Source organism: Ips typographus, linkage group LG5 (assembly GCF_016097725.1).
Source record: "Ips typographus isolate SLU linkage group LG5, UJ_Ityp_2.0, whole genome shotgun sequence".
Classification (NCBI taxonomy): domain Eukaryota; kingdom Metazoa; phylum Arthropoda; class Insecta; order Coleoptera; family Curculionidae; genus Ips; species Ips typographus.
Genome location: NC_138426.1, coordinates 6,407,935 through 6,423,328, shown reverse-complemented (window position 1 = coordinate 6,423,328; position 15,394 = coordinate 6,407,935). Strand labels below are relative to the sequence as shown.

Below are 15,394 nucleotides of genomic sequence, written 5' to 3'. Positions count from 1 at the left end.
TAATATATTCAACTTTTAGATTAGTTCCAGCTAAAAGCAAATCATCAACATATATTAAAATATAAATTTTATAAGATTCTGCGACTTTTACATACAAACAGTATTCATTTTCAGAGCGTACAAAAGCTAAATTAATCATTACAGAATGAAATTTCTCATACCAACTTTTTGGAGAACCCTTTAAACCATATAATGACTTCTTTAGCTTGCAAATTGTTCCCTTTTTATATTTACAACCTTCAGGCAAAGAACATAAAGCCATCAAATTCTAACAGATGTTAATTTTGCCACAGGGCTATAAAAAATCATCAAAAAACACATTTTCTTTCTGTTGAAAACCCCTAGCTACAAGACGAGCTTTATAGCGATCCACTCTACCACTTTAATTTTGCTTTCGCCTAAAAACCCACTTACAACTTATCACATCACTTTCAGTAACACCCTCTGGAACATTCTGCATACACTCCCAAGTATGGTTCTCTTCCAAGGCAATGACTTCATCTTGAACAGCTTGCTTCCATTTCTCAGAATTATCACTTGCTAGTATGTCTTCATAAGTGTTGGGATCTTCTTCCTCTGTCAATAAAAGGAAAGAAGTATCAAAATCTAGCTCATAATCCTTCAGTCTGACAGGTCTTTTAATATTTCTTCTTAGGGTATAGTTTCCTTGGTTTCTTTCAATTTAATCTTCATCATTACTAATGTCATTTTCAGATTCATTATTTTCTTCAAAAAGCTCAGAGTTTTCCCCCCCTGAATCAGTGTTGTAATCAAAATTTGGAACTTGACCATATTCTCTTTGACCTTCTTCAGATTGGCTTTCAGTCAAAACTTGTTCTAATTTGCTTTCCTGAAGAAATATTACATCAGCATGTGTTTCCACTTTATTCTTCTCTACAGTTTCAACTGAATTACATTCTGATAAATCAACAGTATTATCAAAATAGCTTGACATGAATGATTCAAAAGTACTTACATCATGTACAAACTCCATTTTGTAGAGTTTGTTGAATCTTCTTGCTAAGGCACAAATTAATGATGAACTTGCACATTGTACAATCAGCAACATCTGATGTCCTTTATCCAGTGCACAACCAACAGAGAACAGGTTAAACTTGAGCCCAGGAACAAACAAAACATTTGTTAAAGTAGCTTTGACAAGCTTACATCCATTGTAAGCCCACAACTCAACATTGCCTTTGCCTTTCACATCAAGCAATGACCCATTGCCAACTTTTACTTTCCTGTTTACATTTGCCTCACTAAAACTAACAAAAACATCGTTCTTCCAGCACATATGTTCTGATGCTCCAGTATCCATACACCAATCATTACCACTGATTTGTGCTCAAGATCCAATGAACGCATTTGTATCAGGTGGGTCATCAGTTTGTTTTCTTGGCTTAGTATTTTTCTTAAAATAACAGTCAACTTCAAAATGGCCACTCTTTTTGCAAAAACTGCATTGTTTATCCTTTTGATTCTTTCTCTTGAAGCAATATTTTTGAATGTGACCATCTTTATGACAAAAGTGACATGTTGGCTTATTTACAGTACCATTTTGTTTTCCTTGAACTGAGCCTTGGATCCTCCTTGAACTACTTGTCAGGGCTGTGACTTCTTCTGCAGATTTTGATCTCTCTTCTTCTATGAGCAATCTGGATATTAGCTCATCTAGGTTTTGATTATCTTCAGGTACGGATTCCCAGGCAAATCTAAAATGTCTGAAATGTTCTGGCAAAGACATTAAGATTTTCGTCATTACCATTTTACTGGAGATTTCTTCCCCTGCCTGTTTCAATTTACTTCTTATTTCTTCCAATTTCGAAACATATGTTGAACTGATTCATTCCCAAATTCAAGCATGAAGAATTACTGTTGAAGTAAATGAATTCTGACCACCGACTCCTTGTCAAAAACTGACTTCAGCTTTGCTCACATTTCATGTGATGTTTCACAAGACAGCAAATCAACTAAGAGTCCCTCCTCAATCCGGGTAACCAGTATTGTTTGGGCTTTCGTATCTTCTTTCTCTTTCTCCCAAGCTGCTATAGCTTCTTCCAGACACTACGTCAAATAGCGACCGCCCTTTCAGTATTACTGTTGTCTGAAATTTCCATACAACCCAATTGTCGCCATTCAGCTTTAAAGGTGGAAGTTGAGACTCCATTTTGTACATTTTACTGACAATTTTTTGCTTTTTTTACACACTTAACCTCACCACAAAAGTGTCTGTATTACTTTTACTTTTACCGACGGTCTGGGCCCATAACCTAATGCAGATATGCAGTAGGGTAATTCAAACACCAGAAACTTTGTGTTTTAATAATTTTAAGAACGTGTTTAATAACCAAAAGAACGTTAAAATAACATTAACATAAACAGCGTGTCCTTTTACCACTATCTCAAACTTTATCGACATGAGTTACAACTTCCCAACTTGACTTACGTGACTCTTACATGACAGACAGGGTATGACCCGTAATTAACCAACTAAACTAACTAAGTAACACTTTTCAAAACTGATTAGAGTGACAAAACGTTTTACTTTTCGTAACTAGTTACGAAAAGTATCACTTTATGTAACTAGTTATGAAAAGTTCATTTCATCACTCCCTGTTTTTAAGCATTTCCGTAGAAACATATGGGCGACATCCATCATAACATGTCGTTGTTACAGTTTATACAAGGTGCTATGAAAGTGAATATTTGTGTTAAATCGCTTTAACAGATGGTTTTTACCGCTTTTTGGTCAAAATTAGAAAAAAATTATGTATGCCACACGTTTCGAAAATGTCTTATTGTGTAACTCATTCAAATTGTAGGACCTCGCTGCGCTCGCCCTACAAGCATTCATTCGTTACACAAAATCGATCTTTTCGTAACTGGTTACATAAATAGCTATTATATTTAAATTTGTACCACGTACGCACTCTGAGGTGACGCAACTTTTCCAATTCATGCCCTTTTGTCGTACCGGACATTTTAAAATGTTTTTGATCATCTTTAGAATATCCTCAGGACAGTTATTCTAGTAAATTTAGGCTACTAAAATGACATTTTTAAAGTCAGTTCTTCAAAACTGTTTCTCAAAGTATTGTCACAAAATTTACATTATTCTGCGTCGATCTTCGGAAATACCCTCTTGGCATATCTTCAATTACTTTCTAAAGTACTTTGAATTAGCTCCTCAACAATAAAAACATAATTTTTGTTGTTTTCACGAAATTGCAAAAAGGAACCGTAACAGGAAAAAATTCTCTATTTGAAACGAATTGTTGATGATGGTAACCAAAAACCGAAACGTCGGACCTAAATATGATACTGCCACGATGTAGTGGTGAAAAAGTGACATTTGTAAAGTGTTTAAAATTCTTTTTTTTTCATTTAATGCCGAAAGTAATCGGACTTTTCGAAATTTTAAGACGGCATATTATTAATCTCCAAATTGCGCATTTTTGCAATAGTTTAATCAACTCTGTATTTCTTATTCTTTGCGAAATTTCCATACTTCCACATGACTTTGTGGCACGCTGTATAGTGAACTTGATAGTAAAAGATTGTAGTTTTCTGTTTAGTTTGTCTATGAACTAATTTAATTAAGAAACATTAATTTTTTGGGAGTGTTTAAAATCATTATTAATATACACTGCTATAAAACAGGGGCGGTAAATGAACTGCTACAAATTCATGTGAAAGTTAATTTTTGATTTCTATTTTATACAAGGCACTTTATAATTAAGATTTAAAACCACCCAAAAATTGGAGAATATTTTTCTACAAGCATTATTAACAAACCATTTTTTGCCAAAGAAGTAAATATTTCAAATATTAAAATGTTGATCTAACCTGATGATTTTTTTTCTGGGCTTGAATAGCTATTGATCCTGATTTTGTTTTAATTACAACACTTGTTTGTGTGAATTTTAGGTTATAATACGAAAAAACTATGATCGTTTCTCAAATTATTGTAACAAAAATAACATTATTAATTGACACTTATACAATTACAAACTTGTCATTTTTACTCTTTAAGTTTATCAAAAGTATGCTGTTTTATGGAAATTGATTCTCTGGAATTTTTATAGTCATCTAAGATCAATTCGTAATTATCAATTTGCAATTTTCACCCTGTTGTTCCATTTTCAAAATGTTGGCATTTGAATGAATTGGATATCTAGAGTCATCTAAGATAAATTTGCCATTTTTGCTCTGAATTTCCATTTACAAAAGTTTCCAAAACTTAAACTCTTTGAAAGTCGCTGAAGTCGTTACCTTAAAAAAATCTTTCTTAGAACGTGAATTAACAAAGGAATTAACTTCTCGATTTCTGAAAGGTTGTTTTAAATGATTTTATTACAATTAAACGGTTACAATGATTTCACTTAATACTCAATTACAATTAGTGTACTGACAGCTGACAAAATAGGGTGGATAACTCGCGTTCTATTGTTCTTTGGATAGTTAGCTTATTTAAGCTACTTTTTAACTCATCATTTTTCAAATAAACGGCTCGCCACGTCAACCTGGACAGTGATTTTTTTGGTTATTTTTAAATATTTGCTATTTCGAAACGAATCAACGGATTTTAATGCGGTTTGGACTGTCAGTAGCAGTGATTTATTGGCTTTTTGCTGATGTAAAAAACTTTTTTAATGCACTGTAACTGTACTATACAGGGTAGGAAAGAAACACGTGTTAAAAAGTGAAATTTGTAAATAGTCCCCAATTCACTAATATTTTTGTTTTTAATGTCCAATATTTCAAGAAATATCCGAAAGACAACATTGCAGTGCTCAACCTCGATTTAAATTATTATTGCAGCAACTTTCTATTTGTCATTTTAGTCAGGTGTAGATTCAATATCATCTGTTACATGATTTAAAAACAGCCCCATGACCGATAAAACTATGCACGGTGTCTAGAGACAGTCAAAGTGGGAGAAAAACTTGTACTTGTACGAAGTGGGCCAAATTGGACGCATTTAAATGGGAAGTGCTGTTATTAATAGAGATTGGTGAAAACTGATGCCTGTGTCTGAAGCTCAAATTTGATAGAAAACTTAATGGCGAAAATCGTTGGTTAATATCTGTCACCGTTTGACAGATATAGGGTTTCTCAGAACTCGTATTTTTCTTCAAAATGTCTAGCGTCTTCCAGGTGCGTTATTTTTTATTTCTGAAAATACAGTTCTACAGCAACTTTTTGCGTAAACTCCGGTAGTGTAAATAGTTGCTGTAGAAATGTATTTTTAGAAATAAAAATTAATGCACCTGGAAGTTTTGAAGGAAAGTACGAATTCTGAGAAGCATCGAGTTGAGCATGAGTTCTTGGAGTAAATAAACTGGTTTGAATCACGTGTTTTATACAATATTTCATTCAATTTCGACGTTTTATATTAAGCAAAACTAAAATCACAGTTTTATTAAAATTGCACCGCGCCCCGTAGATTTTGTGCTGTTTGTTGGCAAGATGTGGTGGGGCGTTTCTGGTTCTTGTCCGCAAAACCTGCAAGTACTGTCCTCTTCTAGGTCTAGCTTCCTTAGGTGTTCTCTAAGTCGACAATGACCCGTTAGAAACCCCGTTAATCCATTGAGACTAATTTTGCTGAGGTTAATCAGTGTCTTCGATCTTGCTCTCCTCAGTCCTGGAAGTCTTTGCCAATGCGTTGCTGTCAGTTCTTCTTCAGCTTTATTAAGTACTTCCTGGACATATGCTTTTCCAAAGCCGCAGAATGGTTTTGGCCCGATCAGTGGCGCTGATGCTCCTTTTCGTGCCAGAGTATCTGCTTGTTCGTTACCCTCTACTCCGACGTGCCCCGGAACCCAGAGGAGGGTTACGTTGTTGTTCCTTTCTAGATCATTGAGCTTTAGCCACATGCCCCCCATAAGGAAAAAAAGTTGATGACGACTGCCAAAAAACGAAAGGTCGAGCGGCAAATATAAATCCATCATCGATTAGCTGGAAAAAAGTGGCAATGAAAAGATGCTTTTAGTTTTGGGATATCTCTTCACATCTCTTTACAATTTTCAGTTTTTTTCGGATATCTTCGAAAGTACTCGGAAAATCGACATTTTTAAAACGGCATTTGGTTGAGCTTTAAATTGCGCAACTTTGCCCCAATTTAAACTTTCTCGTATCTCTTATAGTTTCCTAAATCCGGATAGTGAGGGTCGAATTTGAATTACATTTCGGTAAATTTGAGTCAAAAATGTCCTATCAACATGGGTCCGCAAATGCTTCCTTACCAAGATATGATTTGACACCTAATGAACATGTAGTGAAATTTCGTCCTTTTCCTCGGGAGACACCCTGTAAAAATAAAATGAAAACAAAATTATTGGGTAATTGGTGACTACTTAAAAATTTTTACTTTTTTGCACACGCTTCTTTTCCACCCTGTCTAGTATAGTTTTGGTACATTAAAGACAAAAGGTTTCCTATCAGCCAAAAGACAATAAATCAAGCTCAATGATAGTCTAAACCGTATCAAAATCGGTGGTTTTGTTTCGAAATGACGAGGATTCCAAAAGGGTCTAAAAAAATCACTCTTCAGGTTGAGATAGCCCGCAGTTTATTCATAAATTTATTTATTGTCAATAGTAGTATAGCAATGCCGGTACTGGACCATTTTGATAAAATGGTGAAGGCGCGAGGCGCTCGGTTCGTGTGTATCGTGGGACGGGGGCCCGGCGCGAGGAGCCCCGAAGGCCCCCATCGTCGTCAAATAGTATCTGTCAAATGTCATTGGTGATATTGGGTCGGGGGTGACGTCATGTGGAGGCCCGGTAATGGAAATTACAAAACACTATTAATTCATACAGCACGATTCCATAACCACCAATCCTTATCGCGTTAGTTGCAACAGCTATAGGTCTCACTTACGACATCTTCACCGTCATTATTTTGGTTTTCTTCTTCAATCACTTCGTCTGGCTGGATTTCTGGTGGTGTAACAATGTTGCACAACTCGTCGACGGCTTCAGCACAATCACTAATGGCAGGTGACTTAGACATTGTTCTTTGTTGTATCTTAGCTGCTGCTTTTAAACTGACTTGGAAGAAAACTCTGTTTATTTTTACCACCGCTTTCGCTTATGCTTTTATATGCAGTTGTGACCAAAAGGAAGGGGAGATAGGACATAACCAAAACATATTTTTGTTACTTTTGAATATATTTTTGTGGTCAGATTTATGAAAAATAAGCGAAAAACAACAATTATGCATTGATAGTTGGGCTGATAGGACATTAACAAAACCATATTTGTTGTTTTTAAATATATTTTGTGGGCAGATACATGAAAAATAAGCGGAATCAACAACGATTATACGTTGATAGTGGGAAAAGTGCAGCGCCAAATATGGACTGATAGGACATTAACAAAAGCTTAATTTGTTGTATTTGCATTTTTCAGTAGGTGTCCGACTGTTGACATAAAAAGTTGAGCTCTCTCTCCGAAAAAAAAAAATGAAAGTGTTTGCTGTTGATATTCAAGGTTTTACCTTAAACGGGGTACAAGGTTCAGAATTTATTGCTAAAGAAGTTACCATTTCAAATGGGTCACAAGTTAACCATTACCTGTTTGAATCGCCAATGACGTACGCATCCTTATCTGCTGCTAATAAGAAAATAGTCAGTCGGGCAACATTTAATTACTATGGACTTCAATTTGCGCGCGGTAATAATAATTATAACCGGATAAATGATATAATTAAACGAGCGCTGTACGGTTGTGACGTCGTTTACGTTAAAAGTGTTGCAAATAAAGATTTCTTAGAGAAAGTTCTTAATGGTTTAGATATTAGCCCAAGTATTATTGATATGTCATTGGATTGGTCCGCACCGCCAACTCAACCTAGTTACCCAAAATGCATGGAGCATTTAGCAGATAAACCATATGTTTGTAGTTTTCGCAATTGTATTGAAATACATGATTGGGCGTCTAATACACTTCCGCAATAAAAAAAACATTAAGTACTTAGTATTTTTTTTATTTTCCACTAGGGGTTGGGGTGGTGTAGAGGTTGGAAAGGGTTAGGGGGTAGGGTGACATTTGACAAGTGACGACAAGGGGCTTCGAGGCTCCGGTGGGGACCGCGGGGCTCCGGGGCCCCAACGTCACCACCGTCCCACGAAACAGAGTGAACAACAACACGAACCGAGCGCCTCGCGCCTTCACCATTTCATCAAAATGGTCCAGTACCGGCATTGCTATACTACTGTCAATTTTATTTATTTTATTATTTTCAACTTTGAGTTTTATTGTGTCTGGCCAAAAAACAGGAATTTTCACCAAATTTGAAAAAAGTATTCTATAATAAAAAATTTTGAAAACCGAACAAGAGAATTGAGAAGACATTGCAATGTACCAGTTTTGTGTGGAAATTATAGAAATTTGGTTAACTGGGTTGTGGTTCATGACCTATTTTTTGCTAATAGTGTTTTTTGTACTTTTCAGTGTAGGTCGAACTGTTTTCATAGAAATTTGACAGAGCTAGTACAAATAGTTACATTATAGCTCTTAAAAATCCCGCTACATATTTAAGCAGTTATATTATTTATTTTGTTACTAAACTACTGATATTTCTCCTTGATAGCTTATGCGTCGATGACGTAGTTTTCGTTTATTTTGTGGTTTACATTCATTAACCAAACACAATTTTTTACTTGACAGTTTGCATGATCATATCGTTTTACAAATACTAGTATTAATTTTTCAGGCTGCTTACCAATTGACTGAAATTATACAGGAATTGTTGAATATAATTAACCAAAAAAGTCCAACACACCCTACTCATATAGAATCACTTCTAAAATGTTTACCACTCTATATTCATTATATTGCTAAACACTGGGAATCCAGGTAAGCTAATTGTTCAGTTTTCTGTTCGTTTATAATATTATAATATTACAGCTCAGACACTTACAAAAATGCATTTATTCAACCACTATCCAATATATTTGAAGTTGGCAAACACCTTTATACAAGTTTCTTAGTGTTTCTTGAACAGTCGCTCCTAATTGAAGGCGATGTTGCGGATATTGCGCTAATAGGAGCAACTTTGAGTTGTTTATGTGAAATGCCAAAATATTGGAGCAGTATTGATCCAAGTAGTATCATATCTAGTTGGAAATGCTTTATAACAGTTTCTACGAAACATTCACTACTGAGCGACTGCTATTTTGATGTTTGTACTTGCATTCGCTTGCTAAGTGATGATATTTGCAGAGTGTTGGAATTATTATCTGATGAGGTAATGCGTGTTTTGAAGTTCCTTAAAACCTTTTGCGGTTTTAATGTTGTAACCCGTTTTCGTAGTTCATTTTTAAATTTCAAGAGTCGTTTGCTTAGATTTGTATGTTAGACTGAAAAGTAAATTGAACATGTGGTTCGGAATACAGTAAAGAACAGAAAATACCTTTAAAAATGCCGCAAAAACGAAGTCTCTACGAACAGCCGTTTTCTTTCAAAGCAAACTTTGGTCCCACCACTTTACAATTATCGTATTTTTCCTGTCCTCCGGCCCACCCTAATGTTGCCAAATTACCACCTAAAAACCAATTTTTCCGGCCCCCGCGCGTCCTTTTGCCAACGATCCATCTGTGTACCAGATGTCGCTATTCCGGAGAAATTTCGGTCCGTAATCGGCCCCCACTCCTCTCTGTCAGGAACAATGACTTTGAAGAGATTTGAGGGCACGAGCTTGGAGATCTGATGATCGCTTGGCATCAGTAGGAGCGGACACTGGTCTGTAGCCCAGCCCCATATCCTGCCGTGCCCAAATGAACAGGCTTGTAGTTGGCCGCCCACGTGCAGCCTGTAAGCTGGGCGCGTGGCCCTCATTCTCACGCACAGTTCGAGGGGCATGAGGTTTAACATCACCTCCAGGGCCCTAGAAAGAGTGGTTCTCATTGCCCCTGTAACCGCCAGGCACGCCACTCTTTGGACTTTGTTCAGTTGAGCGGTTGCTAAACTTTGCTCTACACAGGGCCACCACACTATGTCCCCGTAGGTAATTATGGGCCTGACTGCGGTGCAGTAGAGCCAGTAGAGCACCCTGGGATTTAGACCTCAGGTGCCACCAACAGGCCTCTTGCAGGCCCATAGTATATTCATGGCGTTCTTGCCCCTGGAAGCAAGATGATCGCGCCATAATAGTTTGGTATCTAGGTGTATACCTAAGTATTTTACCGTGAGGTGGTATTTGAAATTCGTCCCTGACAGGACAATCATGGGTTTTCTGTCAAGGATCCGCTTCTTGCTGAATAGCATAAGCTCGGCCGTCTTTGGATTGATACTTAGTCCTGCCAAACGGCACCATTCATCTACCATCCGCATTGTCCTTGCCATGGGACCGTTTCTGGCGCCCCTGCACAGGATGACCAGATCGTTGGCGTAGGCCTGCGTATATAGGCATGCTGCGTATGTCGTTCAATTTCCACAGGAGTCCGTCCACCACAAGGTTCCACAGCAGAGGAGAAAGAACCCCTCCCTGCGGGCAGCCCCGCGCAGCCACCACCGTGTACCGTGGTATCGCCGTGGAGAGCCGCACAGTTAATCTCCTATGTCTAGGGTGCTCTTGGACACCTGGTATATATAAAATCTTTAGTTTCATAAGAAAAAAGACTATCGACCACATTTGGTCTTTCTGCCTATAATATAAGATGTTATTTACAAAACAACAAAAAAAATAAGAGCAATAAGTGACAAAGGGGCTTCAAAACCACATACCAGAATACTTAAATACTTTTAGTAGTAGTAGTAGTAGTATGAATTGATTTTAGGAACCAAAACTGTTTTCCCGCCAACTGAAAATTTGCATTATTTTGGTTAAAGTTTTGTCTAAAATCTGCATTCAAGCTTGTGACCAGATTTTGAAGAGCTGTTCTTTTGATTTGTTACTTTCGTTTACAAAAATTCTAAGGTTAGTTTACGTACTTTTTTTTTGGTTATTTAATGCTTTTTATTGCAGTTATTCACCAGAATACTATAAAGGTCTTAATTTATCAGAAGAATCTATAGTTATTTTTGAACATGAAGTTGTACAAGTTTTGGATGAGTTTTTAAGGCATTTACTGGTGGTGCAAACATCAATATTTAAGGTAATATATTTGATATAATCGTTCCAGCCGAGAGAATTTGCACTGACACCACAGAGTGTATAAAAAAGAAAAGATCCGACTTTCTTGATTGATAGATTCAATAAATCCAAGTCATCCTGACTAGTTTGATTTTCCGTATACACTTTTTTGAAATATGGACATACTTTTAGGAAGAGCTTAAAAGTTATACACATAAACTGGATTCATTGGGTTTATTAGACAAACTTTCTTATGGTACTCTGAACTTATTTGACAAAGTTTTCTATGTTATTTGTAATATTACTTCTAACTGGTCAGAAGTTCTAATGGTGCTGATTAATGGAACATTTCTTCTTATTGGTTACTGTAAGTAAAATATATACTAAACACCAACCAAAATTGTATGACGTCCCATAAGCACGATTGTATTGTTGCCAAATATACCTTTCTGATATATCTTCCATTTTAAGTGAAATTTGGCATTTGTAATAGGTAACTAAAACAATTGTAATTTTTGCATAGCAGAAAATATTTTTTTTTATAGTTTTTTTTTTAAACATATTTGGTTCTATGAGTGGACAAAAAAAAATGTCGAAAATAATGATACGGGGTGGTACAAAATTTGCCGTAAAAAAATATATATTTAAAATGGGCGAAAAGTCAAGTTTTTTAGGGGCAAAAAAATGTCAAATAACTGACTTATTTAGGTATAAATACAGAGAGAACTAAATTTTATACTTTCCACTTTAACTTCCTGTACTTCAGTTACTTTGACAGTTACATGGGTGGTTTAATATATCAATTTATAGGGCGTCAAATACTCGTATGACCATCATATACAGTGTCTAAAAATGTGAAATAACTGAGTTATTTAATAGTAAATACAGACTGAACTAAATTTGACATTCTCCACTTTAACACCCTGTAGCTCGGTTATTTTGAAAGATACAGCTTAGACTACCTTGCCCTGAGTGAAACATGTCAAATAACTGAGTTATTTAATAATAGATACTGAGTGAATTGAATTTGACACTCTCCAATTTAACACCCTGTAACTCGGTTATTTTGAGAGTTACAGAGTTGTTCAATATACCAATTTGATGCCCTCGAAATCCTCGTTACTGAATAGGTCTGTGTCTATAGTGAAAATGTCAAACACTCGAGTTATTCAAATATAAATACAGAGTGGACTGCGTTTGGCATATTTAAATTTATCACCCTGTAATTCGGTGATTTTGACAATTACAGGCTGATGGTTCAGTATACCAATTTGTAGGGCTTCAAATCCTCGTTTAATCACTCTATACAATGTCTTTAGTAAAAAATTTGAAATAGTTGAGTTATTTATGTATAAATACAGAGTGGACTGTGTCACTTCACCATCACCCTGTAACTCGGTTATTTTGACAGTACTTACATTTATAGTCCTTGAAATTTTTTTTTTACTACCCTATTCAGTGTCTATAGTGAAAATTTGTAGTATTTGTACATTATTTGTTTTATTGTATTTTTTGGCAGCATAAAAATTCCTTTCTTTGTGATCAGGTATTTTAAAAAGTACCTATCAATTTTTCAAATAAGTACCATAATACAAACTTGCCCTAATTTTAGACGGGGAACAAGATAAAAATCGGAAAAATAGGGATGTTTTGTTTGAAAAACTTGACTATCAAAACTATAAAAAAAATTTTTTGATGCCAATTGTTGTCCACCCCGTATTATTATGTTTGACGTTTTTCTGCACCCACTCTTGGAACCAACCTTGTTAAACACGGCAAAACTAAGAAACTCTTAGAAACGGATATAGATAGGTATATGACATGAAATATGTCTAGTGTTTGTCGTAGAATCCAAAAAAAAAACAACATACAGGGAGTTTAATTTAAAATAAGCGAGTTGGTATCTATACTTATCTGAACTGCATTTGTCGACTTGTTTTTGTCATCTGTGTCTATGCGTAGAATGAGCGCATATTACAACCAACTCAACAACCGTCAAATCAACATTTTCATAGATACAAAGTTTTTTTCTTGATTATATTGGCAGAACTTTTCAACTTTGTGACGTCATAATAACTTGGTTGGTTTCCGGTCTACAAGCAGTTTCATATTACTACGTTTGAAGGTCAGAAACAGCTTTTTTCCCCAAGCCACAATGGAGGAATATACCAGAGGCTAATAGTTAACCTTACCTCAGCTATTTTAACACAAGATTTTGAACTCCAAAGCTTCACTATCTTGTTAAAACATTTATTTCAAGATGATTTATTTGTTAACTTTCTTGCTCTAGAAGTATTATCTTTGATCAGCAGGTATGTGTTGTTTTGTTGTATATCTTTTGATTGAAAAAGTTGATACCATTTTTTATGTAATGTATTTTTTTTCAGCAACATCGACACCCATGAAAACCTTTCACTGCTGCTAAACTTTCTATACTCTGTAAATGAACTTTCAAGTGGCTTCTTCACTTGTAGCCCTGAAATGGTTTTCCTAAAATGCTTTCTGCAAAGATTGTTTAGTAAACTACCAGACTGTCATAAAGAGCAGATAATTAAAATGTTTCCTCCAGGCGAAAGTATAGAAGTTTGGAGGGTTTTAGGGTTTCAACATTTATCACCAACGCAAGTTCAACCTTTGCTAGAGCCAATTGTGTCTATGACTGCCGAATGTATCCGTTCTTTTGAGCAAGAAGTTAATGAGGAAGATATAGTAAATATAGTAAGTACAAATTCTGATGTTAATGCTATTTTTTCCAATAGGGTCGTTGCACACTTTTTTATTTTGTTAGATCGGTTTTGCAAAGTTTTTCTGACAAGGCATAACGAATTTATCAGCAATTAAAGTTTAAACGCAAACCAAACGCGCTAAAGCGACGAATTTCCGTATTAGTGTCACATGACGTCACGAGGCATGTTTCAGTTGTGCCGCGTTTAGCGCTTGTGATTCTAAATTCTAAAATGTGTCAGAATGCACAAGTTCGACTAAGTTCACATCAATAAACATTAATTAAAGTGCCATTAAACAAAGAGTTAGAATCTGTAAGTATCTCAAATTTTTAACGTCGGGAGGACCCATCTTTTTAAAATATTTGTAGGTGTACGGTTTTCGATAGTATTTAGATGCGCATCTGCTCATTACAAACGATTGTACTAAGGCTTAGTACACTTTCCTCTAACAATTTTTAGGACATTTTCAAGAGTATTTAGATGCTTTTCTCCCTTTTAAACAATTTTTCTAACATTTAGGACTCTTTATTGTAAAGGCCTCTGACAATTTTTAACAGTTTTCCGATAGTATTTAGAAGCCTCTGGCCTTTATAAGCGATTTTTCTAAGGTTAAGACACTTGTAGAGGTTTCTGGCTGTTTTAAATAATTTTTAGAAGATTTTGGACACTTGTGGAGTCCTCTGTCAATTTTCAGGTGGTTTTTCGATAGTGTTCTTCTGGTCATTTTAAACTATTTTTCTAAGAAAATTGTCGCTTTTTTATGTTCCAATGTGATTCAAGAGTTGGTGTTTTTTAATGGGAATTGGATCTAGGTTTAGTAAAACGCCTGTTCTAAACTTGCCGACTTTTAAATCGTAGATAACTGTTGTATGTTTGCCCGTTCAAAAAAGAAAATTTTAGACATTAAGTTGAAAAGTCCCTGAAATGTGCGCAAAAAATGCTACCACAAATTTTTGAGGCTTAAATATGATGATATACTGCCCCAACAAGGAAACTGGAGCGGCTATGTGGGCTCGAGCCGCTGCACCTGATTATACAAAAAGAAGCCGCCAGGGCAGCCCACATACTGGCAGGGTTCAATATGCTGATTACAGACTCAGCTGAATTGTGGGGTCATCTCGGGGCTGGGGGGAGACGTTGAGGGAGTGCCCGGAACTGTTGATGAACCAGGATCGGGTGCCTCCGACGCTTCTATCAAACGGACCTCTAGAGTTTGTAGTACCCGATAGGGAGGACCTGGAATTCTCTCAAAACTCTATCCTCCCGTCGCATGGAGACGTCTGGTTTACAGATGAATCCAAAACCGTGACGGGGGCAGGGACAGGTGTGTATTGTGCGCCTTCGGGGACGAGGCTTAGCTTCGCTCTAGGCTGCCACTGTACCATCTTCCAAGCCGAGATCTTCGCGATCATCCGATGCGGGGAGTTAATTTTAAACTCACCGCTACCCCGGAAGGATATATTTATCTGTACGGACAGCAAGGCAGCCATTGCTGCCTTAAAAGCTGATTCAACGACGTCTGCGCTGGTGCTGGAGTGTAAGAAAACACTCTTGTCGCTCACGCGGATGGCCAAGGTACGTCTAAC

At 36.3% G+C, this 15,394-nt stretch overlaps 3 protein-coding genes across 6 annotated transcripts in view; 2 read left to right on the top strand and 1 right to left on the bottom strand.

The window, feature by feature from the left end:
• The window catches only part of LOC145729571 (rRNA methyltransferase 2, mitochondrial-like), a 195,580-nt gene that overhangs the window by 8,759 nt on the left and 171,427 nt on the right, over positions 1-15,394 (top strand). The gene's annotated exons all lie outside the window — the stretch shown is intronic.
• The window catches only part of LOC145729565 (uncharacterized), a 39,711-nt gene that overhangs the window by 5,998 nt on the left and 18,319 nt on the right, over positions 1-15,394 (top strand). For all 4 annotated transcript variants that reach the window (XM_081980373.1, XM_081980372.1, XM_081980374.1 and 1 more), the window contains 7 exons: positions 8,722-8,864; positions 8,916-9,255; positions 10,787-10,926; positions 10,975-11,104; positions 11,275-11,449; positions 13,208-13,394; positions 13,470-13,800. In XM_081980373.1, the coding sequence (XP_081836499.1) occupies positions 8,722-8,864; positions 8,916-9,255; positions 10,787-10,926; positions 10,975-11,104; positions 11,275-11,449; positions 13,208-13,394; positions 13,470-13,800 (1,446 nt within the window). The remainder of the gene's footprint in view (positions 1-8,721; positions 8,865-8,915; positions 9,256-10,786; positions 10,927-10,974; positions 11,105-11,274; positions 11,450-13,207; positions 13,395-13,469; positions 13,801-15,394) is intronic.
• On the bottom strand, positions 6,560-7,443 carry LOC145729573 (uncharacterized). The gene is made up of 2 exons (XM_081980386.1): positions 6,886-7,443; positions 6,560-6,808 (listed from the first exon to the last, which is right to left on the bottom strand). Exons 1-2 carry the CDS (start codon positions 7,015-7,017, stop codon positions 6,587-6,589), a joined length of 354 nt encoding a protein of 117 aa, XP_081836512.1. The 5' UTR covers positions 7,018-7,443; the 3' UTR covers positions 6,560-6,586.